This window comes from Dromiciops gliroides, chromosome 2 (genome assembly GCF_019393635.1).
Source record: "Dromiciops gliroides isolate mDroGli1 chromosome 2, mDroGli1.pri, whole genome shotgun sequence".
NCBI classification, from domain to species: Eukaryota; Metazoa; Chordata; class Mammalia; order Microbiotheria; family Microbiotheriidae; genus Dromiciops; species Dromiciops gliroides.
The window spans coordinates 69,430,800-69,446,355 of NC_057862.1; the positions used below are offsets into that span (position 1 = coordinate 69,430,800).

The 15,556-nt window shown below is 41.4% G+C and overlaps 1 protein-coding gene across 11 annotated transcripts in view; it reads left to right on the forward strand.

Annotated features, from left to right (window-relative positions):
* Positions 1–14,307, forward strand: part of CPEB1 (cytoplasmic polyadenylation element binding protein 1) — a 65,410-nt gene extending 51,103 nt beyond the window's left edge. For 10 of the 11 annotated variants that reach the window (XM_043984565.1, XM_043984562.1, XM_043984567.1 and 7 more), the window contains 7 exons: positions 278–391; positions 721–825; positions 1,767–1,903; positions 5,178–5,376; positions 6,240–6,334; positions 9,214–9,294; positions 12,846–14,307. In XM_043984565.1, the coding sequence (XP_043840500.1) occupies positions 278–391; positions 721–825; positions 1,767–1,903; positions 5,178–5,376; positions 6,240–6,334; positions 9,214–9,294; positions 12,846–12,956 (842 nt within the window). In that variant the 3' untranslated portion in view covers positions 12,957–14,307. The remainder of the gene's footprint in view (positions 1–277; positions 392–720; positions 826–1,766; positions 1,904–5,177; positions 5,377–6,239; positions 6,335–9,213; positions 9,295–12,845) is intronic. The other variant, XM_043984564.1, reaches the window with a different exon arrangement.
* Positions 14,308–15,556: the final 1,249 nt, after the last annotated feature.

A 15,556-nucleotide genomic window follows, 5' to 3' on the forward strand; every position in this document is an offset into this window, starting at 1 on the left:
GTGATCAAAATTTTTGTCCCGCATTTATCTTACTCCAATCTGATTTATGTTTATTTGTGTTTCTTGTGTATCACAAACACTTGTCAAATCTAATACCACATGAATTAGGTTTCGTAAAGGAGCCCTTACTAGCTATAAAATTCAAATGAGGCAAAAATCCTCCCAAGTCCTCCAAAGCAGCAGATGATGTCATGTTTGTGGCCATTTACTTAGGAAGCACCATTTCAAGATCCCAATTTAGTTGACTCTGTAACATCTTACTTTTTATCTTCTGAAGCTGTGAATGAAGCCACTTGTACCTGGAGTGGTCAGCTTCCTCCTCGAAACTACAAGAACCCTGTCTATTCCTGTAAGGTGTTTCTAGGAGGAGTTCCTTGGGACATCACGGAAGGTGAGTTAGCCCCTACAGTTTGCTCCTTGTTGGGGATGTTTGGGTTATGGGATGATAAGTAGCTTCAGCATTTGTACTGTAGGGCTAGACTGTATGGGGCTTTGAAAATAAGGGGAAAGTTAAATTCCCAGCTCCCTGCTACTTAGAGCAGGAATAGGAAGAATCCCACTAGGGTCCAAATGTCCAATATGGTGTGTAGTTTCTAAAGTGATTCTTTGTGGGGTAGAAGTAGTCAGTCTCTTAGGGGCTGAGGAAGAAAGCATTTCTGTCTCTAAAGTTTTGGTGTCTCTCTGCCTCCATACAATTCTTGCCTCTCTCTGTTTCTGCAGCTGGATTGATTAACACCTTCCGTGTATTTGGCTCTTTGAGTGTGGAATGGCCTGGTAAGGATGGCAAACACCCCCGCTGCCCTCCCAAAGGTAATATGCCTAAAGGTAATAAAGACATGGTAGGACCACTTTTTTTTTCCTCCCTGGTATGTGACCACACTGAGGGATGCTGGGATGTCACAGCTGCATGCTGGTAACTTGGTGAGAGCACTCCAGGGTGCAGACTACTGAGCTGTCACCTCCTCTGGATCCAGCACATGCTTTTACTCTGTTTTCATTTGTACTCTGAAATGCTGCACCTTATGCTAACTTTAAAACAAAACAATTGTAATGATCACATGTATGAACCTAATGTGAACCTCAGCTCATTGGAGCTTTTCCTACTTTGAAATGAACTTTCACAGATGTGCTTCCGTGGCTGTTTTTACTCCATTTTGAGTTAGCTTTCTTCAGAGGCTGGCCTGATTCTGAGCTCCTGCTGGAGCTGTTAGGATTAAGGAGCCCTGGGGTTCTGTTCCTGAATTGTCTGAAATATCATCCCTGTAGAAATCGGGTGTCAATTCCACCTTATTTACCTTCACTAAAGTAAGCAAGTAAAGGAGCATTCTAGTGACGTTATTAGAATTTTAATGAGTATCTTTGGAACCCAGTTAAATCTACCTGAGTCTTAACTCTGCATTGCTGGCTTTAACTGCTTTGATTTAGATATATCCATCTTTTCTGACTGACTATATAGCACTTCATTTTCTAATGGTCACTTTTATTTAAAGTTGCCAATTCCTTCATTTTTTAATTTATTGGTGGTGCAACTACTGTATCTTTCCCTATCCCAAGCATTGTGGGCACTTGGCATAGAAGGAGCTTCTATTAAAAACAAAGATATTTTAGATACAGAACTAACTGTGTCTTAAACAGAAATAATTCCCTTCCAAGTTAGACTATGCAAAAAAAAAAAATGGAGCCTGTGTTTCAGGTCATATGGTCAAGGACACAGTCATAAGAATGTGCTAATTTGGTCTCTTCCTTCCCCTCCCCTCATTAAACAGGGTATGTGTACCTGGTGTTTGAGCTGGAGAAATCTGTGCGGGCACTGCTCCAAGCTTGTTCCCAAGACCCACTAAGTCCAGATGGCCTGAGCGAGTATTACTTCAAGATGTCCAGCCGCAGGATGCGTTGTAAGGAGGTTAGTTGAGTGTTTCTAGCTTAATTCCAGTATGACTTCTGCGGCTGAAAGTTAGCATTGTGCTTCCTGCACATAAAGCCACTCTCTAAATAAGACTGAGTCAGTGCTTAGGAGCCATATTATTCCCTGTTACACAAAAATTGCAAAGAACTTGACCTCAGTCTTGGGAGGGGATCTTTTTAGTTACTGAATGTGAAAATTCCAAAGTTCTATGCATTTGATTCATTTTCCTGAAGTAATGCAGAGAATGCTGTACCCAGCATCAGAAGGACTTGCATTTGAGTCACAGCTTTTCTACTTAGCCGTGTTCTGGGAAGTAGGACAAGGCAATTGGCATCAGTGACCACCACCGTCTTATAAAATGAGATCATTGAAGTGTTGCCATTACAGTCTATTCTAGCTCTAATATTCTAAGATAACCACAAATAGGAATCTGCTGTCTTGTTTACTTTATTCCACCCTACTCAGTACTCCTTTTGTCCATGTTATTTACATTCAGCATTTTTGGCCTAGACTTTAACCTTCAGATGAAACACTTAACTCAGATTCTCTTCACAAACTCATCCTTAAGAAGGAACTCTCTATTATTTAAGGCAGTTTGTGTAATGGACAGAGGATCGATTTTAGGTTTGAATCCCATCTTGGCTTTGACTTTGTAATTCAAAATCTATTATCCTACGAAACTTGATTGACCTTTCTAACCACTTTGCCTTAGTACTAGTTGGGCCCTTGTTGATTTGTTTCAGTGCCTGACTCTTGGTGAGGGCTTTCTCTCCACTCTCCAGGTAGTGGTAGTTAAATTTGAGTTTTCTTAATGTCCATGCAGAAGGTCCACGGTATAGAAGAGCCACTGCTTGTTCTGTATGTCCTCTTGATTGCTCCCTTTTATCGGATGCTTTCCCCATGGATCTATGCAGCCTTCACAGTTGGTCGGTTGTCTTTTTTTTCTAACTAATTCTGTGAGAGTCTTGTTTTCATTTTACTACTTGTTTTTTCTTACAACAAATCCCATCTTTAACATTATGGTATCTGACTTAACTTTGTTGTACTGAAACTGTGCTCTCAAAGATGACTAGTGACCACCTAAGTATCCAATCTGAGAGCCTTTTCTCCTGCTTCATCTTTGACTTCTTTGTAGCATTTGACAATGACCCATTTCCTTTGAGACCTACCCCTCCCTTGACTTGTGCTGTGCTTTTCATGGTTCTCTTCTTTGCTTTCTTGGGCTCTTTTTTCTGTTCACCAAGGTGCATTCCTAGACTCTAAAAATTTCTTATTTTTAATCTCCTGTGTTTGATGACATCTAAATTTAGTTCTATAATCACTTAAAAATATTTTAGTTACCTTTTAGAACATCACCATTTGGTGCTACTGGTCTCAAACTCACTTGGTGCAAAGCTATAAATTCATCCATATCTATCCACCCAATATAATTCTCCTTTTCCTCCTCCTAACAAAGCCTTAACTCACTTTTCATATTTTGCCATTTCTGTCATTACCCTCTTCTAGATTTAAAATGGTTTGGCCATTTTGGGGCTGTCTTCACCCATTGGACTCAGTAACCAAAATCTTCCTCCCAGTGTCTTGTATCTGCTCCTTCCTTGCTAGTTTCATTCTGATACCTTAGCCTGACCTCATCCCAAATAGAGATAACTGTGTTTTTTCTCCTGGCTTATTTACCAGCCATGGGTTTCTTCCTCCAATTTTTCATCATTGGGGTATTTGCCAGACTGATCTTGCTTTCTTATTTCCAAGCATTTTCTTTATCTTTCTATACCCTGTCTATCTCATTTATCCATAAGTATTTCTGATCAGTCTGCATTAGACTATGTGCTGTCTCCACATATTTGGATCCTGTTGGTCTTTTGAGACCTGGTTTGACCAACTTGAAACTGTTGCTTATGACTTGGACTGATTTTTTTTTTTTACCTTTATGTGGTTTATGTCAACCCATTGAGAAAAATTCCCTGCCTATCCCTCATGATTCACTATTTTATCTTGTCATCATATAATACTATCGTTGCCAACAAATATTGTTTTATTCCTTGTCGGACTAAATCTTGCTGAGGACTTGAACCCATAACCTTTTATACCCAGTGCCAAATTTGCAGTAAGATACAATTTACATCTCATCTTAGTTGCTAGATGCTTCTTAAAGGGTAACATTCATTTCTCAAATTTGAGCAAGTGACGTAACTGTTGTGTGCCTCTGGAACTTAAAACTTAGATTATCTGAGACGAGTTGTTAACTGCATTAATGGGGAGTATCCTCATCCTGGGAGTTCCCTCCCTGAAGAAATCAGACTCCTCTTGTATTACCCTTCACATGTTCACATATCTTAGCACTGAACATGATGCCTGGAAGATAATTTATATTTTAAAAATAAAGTAAATCCTTCTTTGTGCTTGGGGCCATAGTATTATCCTTCAGGCTTTAGAAAGAATAACTAAAACGTCTACCTAAATCTCAGTTCACAAAGTTGAATTTACTCACATTCGGTTCTACAAGACCATGGTGTGGCCTGGTCTCTGAGTGAGACGTCATGGAAATACTGTGTAAAGGTTGGAGGCACAGTGTGAGGTGTCACTTGGCCATGTTCATGCTGTGGATTGATGGATGAAACAAGGAGGAAGATGACCAAAGACTTCTCCCTTTTTCCATAGCTGCCTCTTGGCTTAATGAACTGCAGCCTAGGTTTGTTTGGGAAATCTGTCTGCCAGGTCATGGGAGGGTATCTGATAAAGGCATTTGTGAATCATACTTTGAAGCCTTTCCTGTGAGTGTCATATTGCTTAAGTCTTTGTTACTTTGTGGCTAGATGCGCAACGTGCCTTAGATCTCCTTGTACTTGTCACATCATGTGACACTCAGTTGATCAAACATTTATCAAACGTTTGGTGGTTCACTATATGCTAGGCACTGTGTCAGTTCTGGGGATACAAAGAAAGCTAAGACATTCTTTTGAGATCTCGAGCCCACAGTCTAATGGAGAAGACATGTAAACAACCGTACAAACAAGCTACAAACAGGACAGATTGGAAATAATCAATAATTCTGTCTCCTGAGCAGCATGTAGAAGGCCTGATTATCTTCACTGGGGTACTGGTCCACATAATGCTGCCACCCCTTCAACTCTAAAAGCTTCAGTCACCTGAATGTATTGCTAGTTCTCTGAGGAACCTTCTCTCCCCCCCCCCCCCCCCATTCCCATGAACAAACTCTCTGTGACCCCTCCCTAGTCTTACTCATGAGCTGATTTCTGGATGGTTTCAGGTGCAAGTTATCCCCTGGGTATTGGCTGATAGCAACTTTGTCCGGAGCCCATCACAAAGGCTGGATCCCAGCAGAACAGTCTTTGTTGGGGCGCTACATGGGATGCTCAACGCAGAGGCCCTGGCTGCAATTGTGAATGATCTGTTTGGAGGAGTAGTGTATGCTGGTATTGACACGGATAAGCACAAGTATCCTATTGGTGAGTGCCACCTTCTCAACAGGGATATCCAGTAACTGAGTTTGGAAATGGGGCTATGTGGCAAACCTCAGGTTTTCTTTAGGAGGGGAAACCTTTTGGTCATGTTTAACTGTGTATGTGGTTGCTCATGTTGCGGGGTTGGGTGGGAGGGAAAGACCTTTTCCAACAAGGAAGGAAAACAGCTATTTTTGTGAATGCCTGTTGGGTGGTTCTTCTAATAGAAATAATTCTGTTTCCTTCCTACTTCAGTGGGTATGACCAGGCAGTTGATAAACCATGATTACCATACCACAGAGCTGTAGTTTGACATTCTATTGATTAAGGACCTGGAGCTTGCCCTTGGGATATGTACTGCCTCCTTTCTTCAAATAATATACATACTCTAACAGGTTAATTAGAATACATATTTGTCTTCATGTTCCTGCAGTCAGTATGTTATTTTATGAAAATGAGGCCAGAAACAAACGTGTGTGTGCTAACTGGTAATGTACTGTGGATTCTGAATCTGAGACTTCAAAGATTTAAGTGGGAGCTGAAAAATACGGGGTATTGTGGATCTATCTCAGAGTGGAGTTCTTGCGAGATTTTCTGCTCTGTCCTCCATTTGTCCATCAGTTCTGTTGATATCAGTTGAAATCTTTCTCTTAGTCCACTGTTTATGGCATCTAACTGGATTTAAGGAAATATCTTCCCTTTCCCCATCATAGCATACTGTCTTACTTCTTGTTCTGATCTAGAATTTTAATTTCTGTAGAGTTCATTATTTAACCTTAGTGTTTTACTTTGGCATTTTCTTTGAGGTCAGGCTGTAGAATTGTAGGGAGACTTGTTAAGACAGTAAACCACATTCCTGTGATTCTCAGGGTCTGGCAGAGTGACTTTTAACAATCAACGCAGTTATCTGAAGGCAGTCAGCGCTGCTTTTGTGGAGATCAAAACTACCAAGTTCACCAAGAAGGTGAGTAGAATGAGTAGAATTAGTTGGTTTAATGTCTTGAGTTACACTGTGGTATAGCAGGTCTGGTTAATTGAATTAAAGGATCCTGAGTTGGTCTGCCTCAGAGCTGTAGTTCAAGGCAGTACCATGGGTGTGAGGTATCCCAATGGGTTATGTAGTTATGGGAGATAAAGACAAAGATAAGATTTCTGGAGGTATGTGGTTTGACCTAGAAGCTGAGGGGTTAATTTTTTTTTTGTTCAGTATTTTATTATTTTCCAGTTACATATAAGGATAGTTTTCAACATTTGTTTTCATAGGATTTTCAGTTCCAAATTTTTCACCCACCCTCCCTTCCCTCCTTCCCCCGCAGGACAGAAAGCAATCTAATATAGGTTATATATGTGCAATCATATTAAACATATTTCTGCATTAGTCATTATGACAGAAGAGTCAGAGAACCAGGGAAATACCTCAAAAAAGAATTTAAAAAAAAAAGCCCAAAAGTAGAAACAATATGGTTCAATGGGCATTCCTAAACCATAGTTCTTTTTTCTGGATGTTGAGAACATTTTCTATTATGAAGTTCTTTGAAATTGTTTTGGACCATTGCATTGCTAAAAGGAGCCAAGTCTGTCACCATTGTTAATCACACAATGCTGCTGTTACTGTACACAATGTTCTCCTGGTTCTGCTCCTCTCAGTCAGCATCAGTTCATGTAAGTCCTTCCAGGTCTTTCTGAACTCCCCTTGCTCATCATTACTTTTCACATTGATTTTTAAAAACTTTTTGTTATAAATTTTCTTCTTCCCTCCCTATGAAATCTAGGAATTCAGTATAAGTCATACATGTGCAATTATGCAAAACATCTCATTAATCAGGCTGTGAAAGAAAATAGACAAAATACCTTTAGAAATAGGAGCTAACATAAAGTAATAGAGAATATTAATTTAAATAAAATCTAACAGTATAAAAGGAAGATGTATGGTAGAAACTAGGTATAGACCAACATCTTACTCTGTATACCAGAATAAGGTCAAAATGGGTACATGATTTAGACACAAAGGGTGATACCATAGGTAAATTGGGAAATGGAGGAATAGTTTACCTCTCAGATCTATGGAGAAGAGAAAAATTTATGACCAAACAAGAGAGAGAATATTATGAAATGCAAAATGGATCATTTTGATTACATTAAATTAAAAAGGTTTTGTACAAACAGAAACAATGCAGCCAAAATTAGAAGATAATCAGAAAGCTGGGAAACAATTTTTACAGCCAGTGTTTCTGATAAAGGCCTCATTTCTAAAATATATAGGGAAGGGGCAGCTAGGTGGTGCAGTGGATAAAGCACTGGCCCTGGATTCAGGAGGACCTGAGTTCAAATTCAGCCTCAGACACTTGACACTTACTAGCTGTGTGACCCTGGGCAAGTCACTTAATTCTCATTGCCTCGCCCAAATATTCACACACACACAGACACACACAGACACACAGACACACACACACACACACACACACACAGAGAAATGCAAGTCATTCCCCAATTGAGAAATGGTCAAAGGATATGAACAGGCAGTTTTCAGACAAAGAAATTAAAGCTATCTATTGCCATATTAAAAAAATGCTCTAAATCACTATTGATTAGAGATGCAAATTAAAACAACTCTGAGGTGTTCCACCTCATACCTATCAGATTAGCTAATATGACAAAAAAGGAAAATAATAAATGTTGGAGAAGCTGTGGAAAAATTGAAACACTAATACATAGTTGGTGGAGTTGTGAACTGATCCAACCATTCTGGAGAGCAATTTGGAATTATGCCCAAAGGACTATAAAACTGTGCATACCCTTTGACCCAGCAATATCACTATTAGGTTTATATCCCAAAGAGGTCATAAGAAAGGGAAAAGGACCCACATGTACAAAAATATTTATAGCTGGTCTTTTTGTAGTAGCAAAGAATTGGAAATTGAGGGGATGTTCATCAATTGGGGAATGGCTAAACAAGTTGTGGTATATGAATGGAATGGAATTCTATTGTGCTGTAAGAAACTATAAGCAGGTGGCTTTCAAAAAAACCTGGAAAGAGAGATGAATTGATACTGAGTGAAATGAGCAGAAGCAGCAGAACATTGTATGCAGTATCAACAACATTGTGTGATGATCAACTGTAATAGAATTAACTCTTCTCAGCAATACAGTGATCCAAGATAATTCTAAAGGACTCATGGAAAATGCTCTCCACATCCAGAAAAAAACTGCGTAATCAGGCTGCATATTGAACCATACTGTTTCTCTTTTTTTGTTTTGTTTTTCTTTTTTGAGGTTTTCCCCTTGTGTTCTGATTCTTCTTTCACAACATGACTAATGCAGAAATATGTTTAATGTGATTGTACATATATAACCTATATCAGATTGCTTTCTGTCTTGGGGAGGGAGAAAAATTTGGAACTAGAAATCTTATAAAAACAAATGTTGAAAACTATCTCTACATGTAACTAGAAAACAATAAAGGAGGCTTGGTGATCTCAACATGACATTCAAATTTTGATCCCCTATTTCTTCCTAGTTACCAAATAGGATTTATGCATTATGAATCTTGTCCAAAGAACTTAGCTATTGCTTTTTGGCAGTATATGAAAAGCTCTAACATAGCACCTACCTTGAGGATTGTGAAGCTTTGTCCACCTACTCCATAGTCCATGTAGCTTTCTTTTGGGACAGTAAGAAACCATTTGTGGTTGTGATAATTTGCCTTCTTTACCTCATTCCTCAGGAAGCCTTCCCTGTCAGAGCTCTTCCTGAAGGACAAATGTTCTTTTCATCCTTCACTGCAGAATAGTCTGCCCTCCCTTGCTTAGGACCCAGCTCATTTGTAACTTGCTTTTTGTACAGGTTCAGATTGACCCTTACCTTGAAGACTCTCTGTGTCACATCTGCAGTGCTCAGCCAGGTCCGTTCTTCTGTCGAGATCAGGTAAGTCTTCTTGTCCCACCTGGTTGTATGACCTGCCTGAATACCCTAGAGCAAAGGTGTCAAACACTCAGATTAACCACAGGACTCCTAGTGTGGCAGCAACAGGTTAAAATAGAATTGGGGAGGGGCATCTGGGTGGCACAGTGGATTAAAGCAGCAGTCCTGGATTCAGGAGGACCTGAGTTCAAATCGGGCCTCAGACACTTGACACTAGCTGTGTGACCTGGGCAAGTCACTTAAACCTCATTGCCCCATCAAAAAAAAATAGAATTGGGGAATATTTAAAAAATGAAATAAAAATACAGTTGAACATAGATAACTCCAGTGACTCCACATTTTAATGGAGACAATATGTAACTAATTAGGTTACATGCAAGCTCCATATAGAATAGATGGAAGGTAACCTTACAGAGAAGGCACTAGCAGCAGGAAGGATTTGGGAAGGCTTCTTAGAGTGAGATTGTAGGGACGAATCTTGAAGGAAGCCAGGGCATTCAAGAGGCAGAGGCTATGGTAAGGAAGAGCTTTTCAGGCACAGAGATTGGAGAGGAGTGTTGTGTGCAAGAAACAAGTGGGCTACTCTAGCTGGACTGGACTATAGAGGGCAGTAATGTAGAAGACAGGAAGGTACCAGACTGAAGATCTTTAAATGCCAAATAGGCTTTTAATTGATCCTAAAGAGTAATAAGGAACCACTGCACTTGGGAGAGAAGTTAAGATGGCCAGACAATACTTTAGGAAAGTCACTTTGGAAGTTAACTATGGATAGGTTGGAGTGAAAAGAAACTTGAGAAAGGGAGACTGATGAGTAGAGGCTAGTGCAGAAATCTGAGGGAGACCCCCCCAAAAAAGAAAAAATCTGAGGGAGAGATGAGGATTTGAACTTGGTTTTGCCTGTGTGAGTAGAGAAAAAGGAGCCATTAGCAAGAGATGCTGTGAAAGTACAAATGGCAAAGTTTGGAGATTTGAATGGGGGAGTGAGCAGTTACAGTCAAGGTCATGTTATCAAAGTTGTGAGTGGGGGTGACTTGAGTTTTTCAACAGTAGTAGGGAAGTTCACAAGAGGGGGAGCCTTTTGGAGAAAAGGCAATGAGTTTTGTTTTGGACCTGTTGAGTTTGAGATACCTACAAGAACTAATTTTTGAAATGTCCAATAGGAAGTTAATGACTTGTGATTGGAGGTCAAGAGGAGGGAGGTAGAGCTGAGTATAAAGATCTGGGAATAAATGGAAAAGGACCCTCATGTACAAAAATATTTATAGCTGCTCTTTTTGTGGTGGCAAGAAATTGCAAAATGAGGGGATGCCCATCAATTGAGGAATGGCTGAATAAGTTGTGGTATATGAATGTAATGGAATACCATTGTGCTGTAAGAAATGATGAGTGGGGGCAGCTAGGTGGCGCAGTGGATAAAGCACCAGCCTTGGATTCAGGAGTACCTGAGTTCAAATCCGGCCTCAAACACTTGACACTTACTAGCTGTGTGACCCTGGGTAAGTCACTTAACCCCCATTGTCCCTCGCGCCCCCCCCCCAAAAGAAATGATGAGCAGGCGGATTTCAGAGACACCTGGAAGGACTTGCATGAACTGATGCTGAGTGAGATGTGCAGAACCAAGAGAACATTGTTTTTCTTTTTTTGAAATTTTTCCTTTTTGCTCTTATTCTTCTAGTACAGCATGACTAATGCAGAAATATGATTAATGTAATTGTATATATATAACCTATATTGGATTGCTTGCTGTCTTGGGGAGGGGGAGGGAGAAAAAATTGAAACTAGAAACCTTATAAAAACAAATGTTGCAAACTATCTCTGTATGTAACTGGAAAATAATAAAATAATTTTATAGGAGAAAAAATATCTGGGAATCATCTGCACAGAGAAAATTGAACCCTTGGGTAGCTGATAAGATCTCCCAGTGAGAAAATGAACAAAGGACCCAGGACAGGTTCCTGGAGGGATGCCCACAATACTGTGTCTGTCCTTATAAAAACTAAAGAGTAGAGGAGCTGCTTAATGGTGTAGAAAAATGCAGACAGAAGTCAGGAAAAATGAGCAGTGAGAAAAGGTCATTAGATTTGATGATTGAAAAATTATTGGCAACTTTGGAAAGAATTGGTTGAGTAGAGTGAGTTGGGGAGGCCCTAAGTATAGTCAGCTTTCTCTGGGAGTTTAGCTGATGAGAAAGAAAGGAGAGAGAGAAAAGAATAGCAGGAGGACAAATAGTAAGGTCATTGAAGAGTTTAGGAAGGGGTGAGATACCTGGGTGAGGTGGTAGGATAGGCCTAGGGAAGGAGCTGGCAAAGTGCTGCTGGATGACACCCTGGGCAGGGCTAGGCTGTGCAGAGCTGGGCAGTAGGGAAAGCTCTTCATCTGAGATCAGTGAGAGGAGAGATGTCAGATGCTGAAGTCATGGGTGATGTCCTACTGTTATTTCAAATTAGAGTGAGATTTGAGGCTAATGATTATTTGGGAGGAAGAGAAAACGACTTGAGACTGGAATACTCCTAATGTAGCTTTCTGCTGCTTTCCTCTGCGCCTCTTCCTTTCCTTGTTTTCTCTCTTGGGTCCTTTGGAGTCTTGGCAGGAAGGAGCCAGGCAGGTCTTGTCATTCCCCCAGGCTCTGGTGCCCCATGGTACTGCTCCAATTCCATTCAACAGCAAAGGACCATCCAAACACTGTGAAAATAAACTTCTGTTGGGGGTGGGGGGGGACAGGGCAGTGAGGGTTAAGTGACTTGCCCAGGGTCCTACAGCTACCGTCAAGTGTCTGGGGCCGGATTTGAACTCAGGGTCTCTTGAATCCAAGGCCGGTGCTTTGTCTACTGTGCCACCTAGCTGCTCTGAAGATAGACTTCTAAACAAAATGGCTATTAAATGGCATTGAACAAAGATGGTCCCTTTTTTGGACATGAAGATGAAATGCCTAAAATATATTAAGCTCTGCTGTTAAGCATTGAAAAAGATTGTAGGTGTCATGACTGTCATGTAGACTTGTTCCTAGAAGGATGCTCACTAGCCAGAAAGCCTTTCCTACTGCACTGGATTGTTGATACCTGGCTTTACGGTAGACTCTAGTTCAAAGCTGTGGCCATACGGAAGTGTGGCTGTAACATCCTCTGTTGGCATGCAGGGCCTTATACTGTAGGAACTGTAAGGAAATGAAGAAGAGACCGAGATCGTTGTCCTCTGCTGGATAGAGCAGGACCTAAGATACAGGGGCTGTGCTTGTGTCATCGGCCCTTCATACATACATTTGAAAGTGCTGGAAAGTTTTCTACATTGTCAGGCCGCAGAGATGTCAGGGGCAGAGCAAACGGTTCTCCAAAGGTGATCTTTGGGACAAGACTTCGGCTGTCAGGCCCAGGCGTTTGTCACAGCTGATCTGTGAGGCTGAACCTGTCGATGACTCATTTCTCCTTTTCTCCCCCTTTCCCACCTAGAATTGTTAACTACTCAGTCTGACCTATTTCTATCTCAGAAATCAGTTGCTCCTTTCTGGTGGATCATGCGAGAGCTGACCCCCTTATTTTCATAACCTTGACCCACAGGTCTGTTTCAAGTACTTCTGCCGAAGCTGCTGGCACTGGCGACACAGCCCAGAGGGCCTTCGTCACCATCGCCCACTGATGCGTAACCAGAAGAGTCGAGACTCCAGCTAGAGGGGTGGTGGGTGTCCGTCTGCCCCTGGGTGAAGCTGGTTTAACCTGAGTGGTGAGAGCCGGAGTGTCGCTGCCAGCCTCGGGCCCAGGCTGGGAGCACATTTCCAAAGGACACGGGGAAAATCTTACATTCACCTTTGCACTTGCTGATCTGTCTTTGTTTCTGCACTAATGCACAGTGAGTTTTGTCGGGTTTTGTTTTCAGGGGGTGTTAAAAGGGGAAGGGCCCCCCCCCAGTCACCCCCCAAGTGACTCTGCAGTTTTCCCAGACTTTAGTTCCTCAGTTTGCTGATAACAAGCAAAAAAGGACCACATGTTGAGAAGGTGTTGATGCAGATGCCTTCGTCTAGGTTTTTTATTTATTAAAAGCGCTTTTTTACATTCCTCGCAATACTGATGGTAATGACGCAGGTCTCAGTGGCTCCATGTTTGCAGTTGCCATACAGTGCCTTTCCATTTATTTAACCCCCACCTGAACGGCATAAACTGAGTGTTCAGCTGGTGTTTTTTACTGTAACAACAAGGAGACTTTGCTCTTCATTTAAACCAAAATCATATTTCATATTTTACGCTCGAGGGTTTTTACCGGTTCCTTTTTACACTCCTTAAAACAGTTTTTAAGTAGTTTGAAACAAGAGATTTTTTTCTTTCCTGGCAGCTTTTAACATTAATGCAAATTTGTGTCTGGGGACTGCGGCTTAGGGTTTCTCACAGTTGTGGAGAGAGGTGTTTGCAACCAGGAAAAAACCGAGATTTTCAGATTTAAAACTGGACCGGATAAACAATGGTGGAGCTGCTGTACATAGTTTTAAACAGTTTCTTGCACTTTCTTAAGTTGCACTTAAGTGGGGGGTTGATAGAGGTTTTTAATCACAAAGTCACAGGACTTAATTTTTCTTTTTTGTAACTGAGCTAAAAAGGGCTGCTTTTTGGCGGGGGCAGATGAAGGTTCACAGGAGCCCTTTCACTTAGAGGGGACAAGTACCTTTCCCTTTTTTTTCCCCTGTTTAAAAAAAAAATGTATGAAGCAACAGGGCAGTTGGCTGATGCTGCTGGGATTTGAAAACTTGACTTTTTTTTTTCTTTTTTAAAGAAGAAAATAGAACTTGCCCCTCTACGGGAAGCTGTGTGCCAAAGAACCAGTGTCATAACCCTCCCTCCTCCCCCCCTCCCGCTGAGCCGATGTTGCGTTGTTGCGTATCCCAGCTGCTCTGTGTGGGTTTTTGTGAATCTGTGTGTGAAGTCTCTACCTCATTGTAGTGTATGCAGGCAAGACTGCACTCTCCTGCAGATGTGTGGAGTAAGCTGTGGTGTAGTTTTTTTGGCACATAATAAACACGTTGCAGCAGTGCTGGGCTTGTCTCTGTCTTTAATATTGGTAATAGTGGGTGGGAGCATCTTGGTGGGTTGTTCCATAGGTGGTGAGAAAAGGTTAAGTCTGGATTTCCAGTCATTAGGCCCTGGCACTTTGATCCAAGGCCAGGTCCTACAAGGTCAATTTGGGAGCAGGTAGGTGGAGAAGTAGATAAAGCACCGGCCCTGAATTCAGGAGGACCCGAGTTCAAATTCATGGTCAGACACTTGACACTTATTAGCTGTATGACCCTGGGCAAGTCCCTTAACCCTCACTGCCCCACAAACAAAACAAAACAAAACAAATCCCTACAAGGTCTATTTACATGCATACACCCCAGCCATGCAACTCCTGAGGCTTTGAGCCCTAGCCTTGAGTTTTGCAGGCTTTCAAAATGGAAATATTTGAGGCTCTTTGAACCCTTAAGTATACTGAAGGGGATAGCCTTCTCTCATCAGTAATGTGAAACATCTGAGTGACTTGGGAGTAGGATTGGCTTTTCCTGGATGATGCAGCACTAACAAGGACTCCAGTCCACCTAGACATAGATAAACTTGCTGGTTGCTTGCTAGTGTAGTCTTTTCACTTTCAGACTTTGTATTTCCTTTTCCACTTCTCCATTTTTTTCTCCCATTTCCTTTTCATTTCAGGACCTAAGAACTGCCATCACATGTCCATCCCAGGGAGACTTCCTTTAGGAAAGGGTTTAGATGTATCCAGGAGGCCCAAGTTACCTTAACTTCCCCTACAGGAAAAATATTTATAGTCCTGTTATTCCTGCAAATCCTTCATTTTTTCCACAGCTAGGATAACCCTGTGAAGTTAATATCTGCCTATGATAGAAATAGAAAATCAGTGTGCTGGAGTCATGTCATTGGATCAGATTGTCCAGCTGTCCTAATGAAAGTCCAAAGTCATCAGAAGTAGGTCTGATGGTAGAAGTTATGAAGTCAGCTGCCCTGCCTAGTCACCTTGGTCCTGATGGTATCTAAATACTACTTGGTATTGTGTTGGAGCCAAGTTAGGAAGGAGTTTTCCTAGTAGAGTGGGGGTGGTCCTATTAAAGGACTGGGGAATAACCTCATGAGATTCAGATATGGCCGTGTAAACAAGTTTGGCTATAAATAGTTCTCTCCCCCCTTTTCATACCACAGTTGTGGGGGAAGAAAACTCAATGAAGCAGGTAGCCCAAGTTGTTTCTGTCCTAATTCCACATTTCTAGGTTCCTTTGGCTGCCTTACCTGAC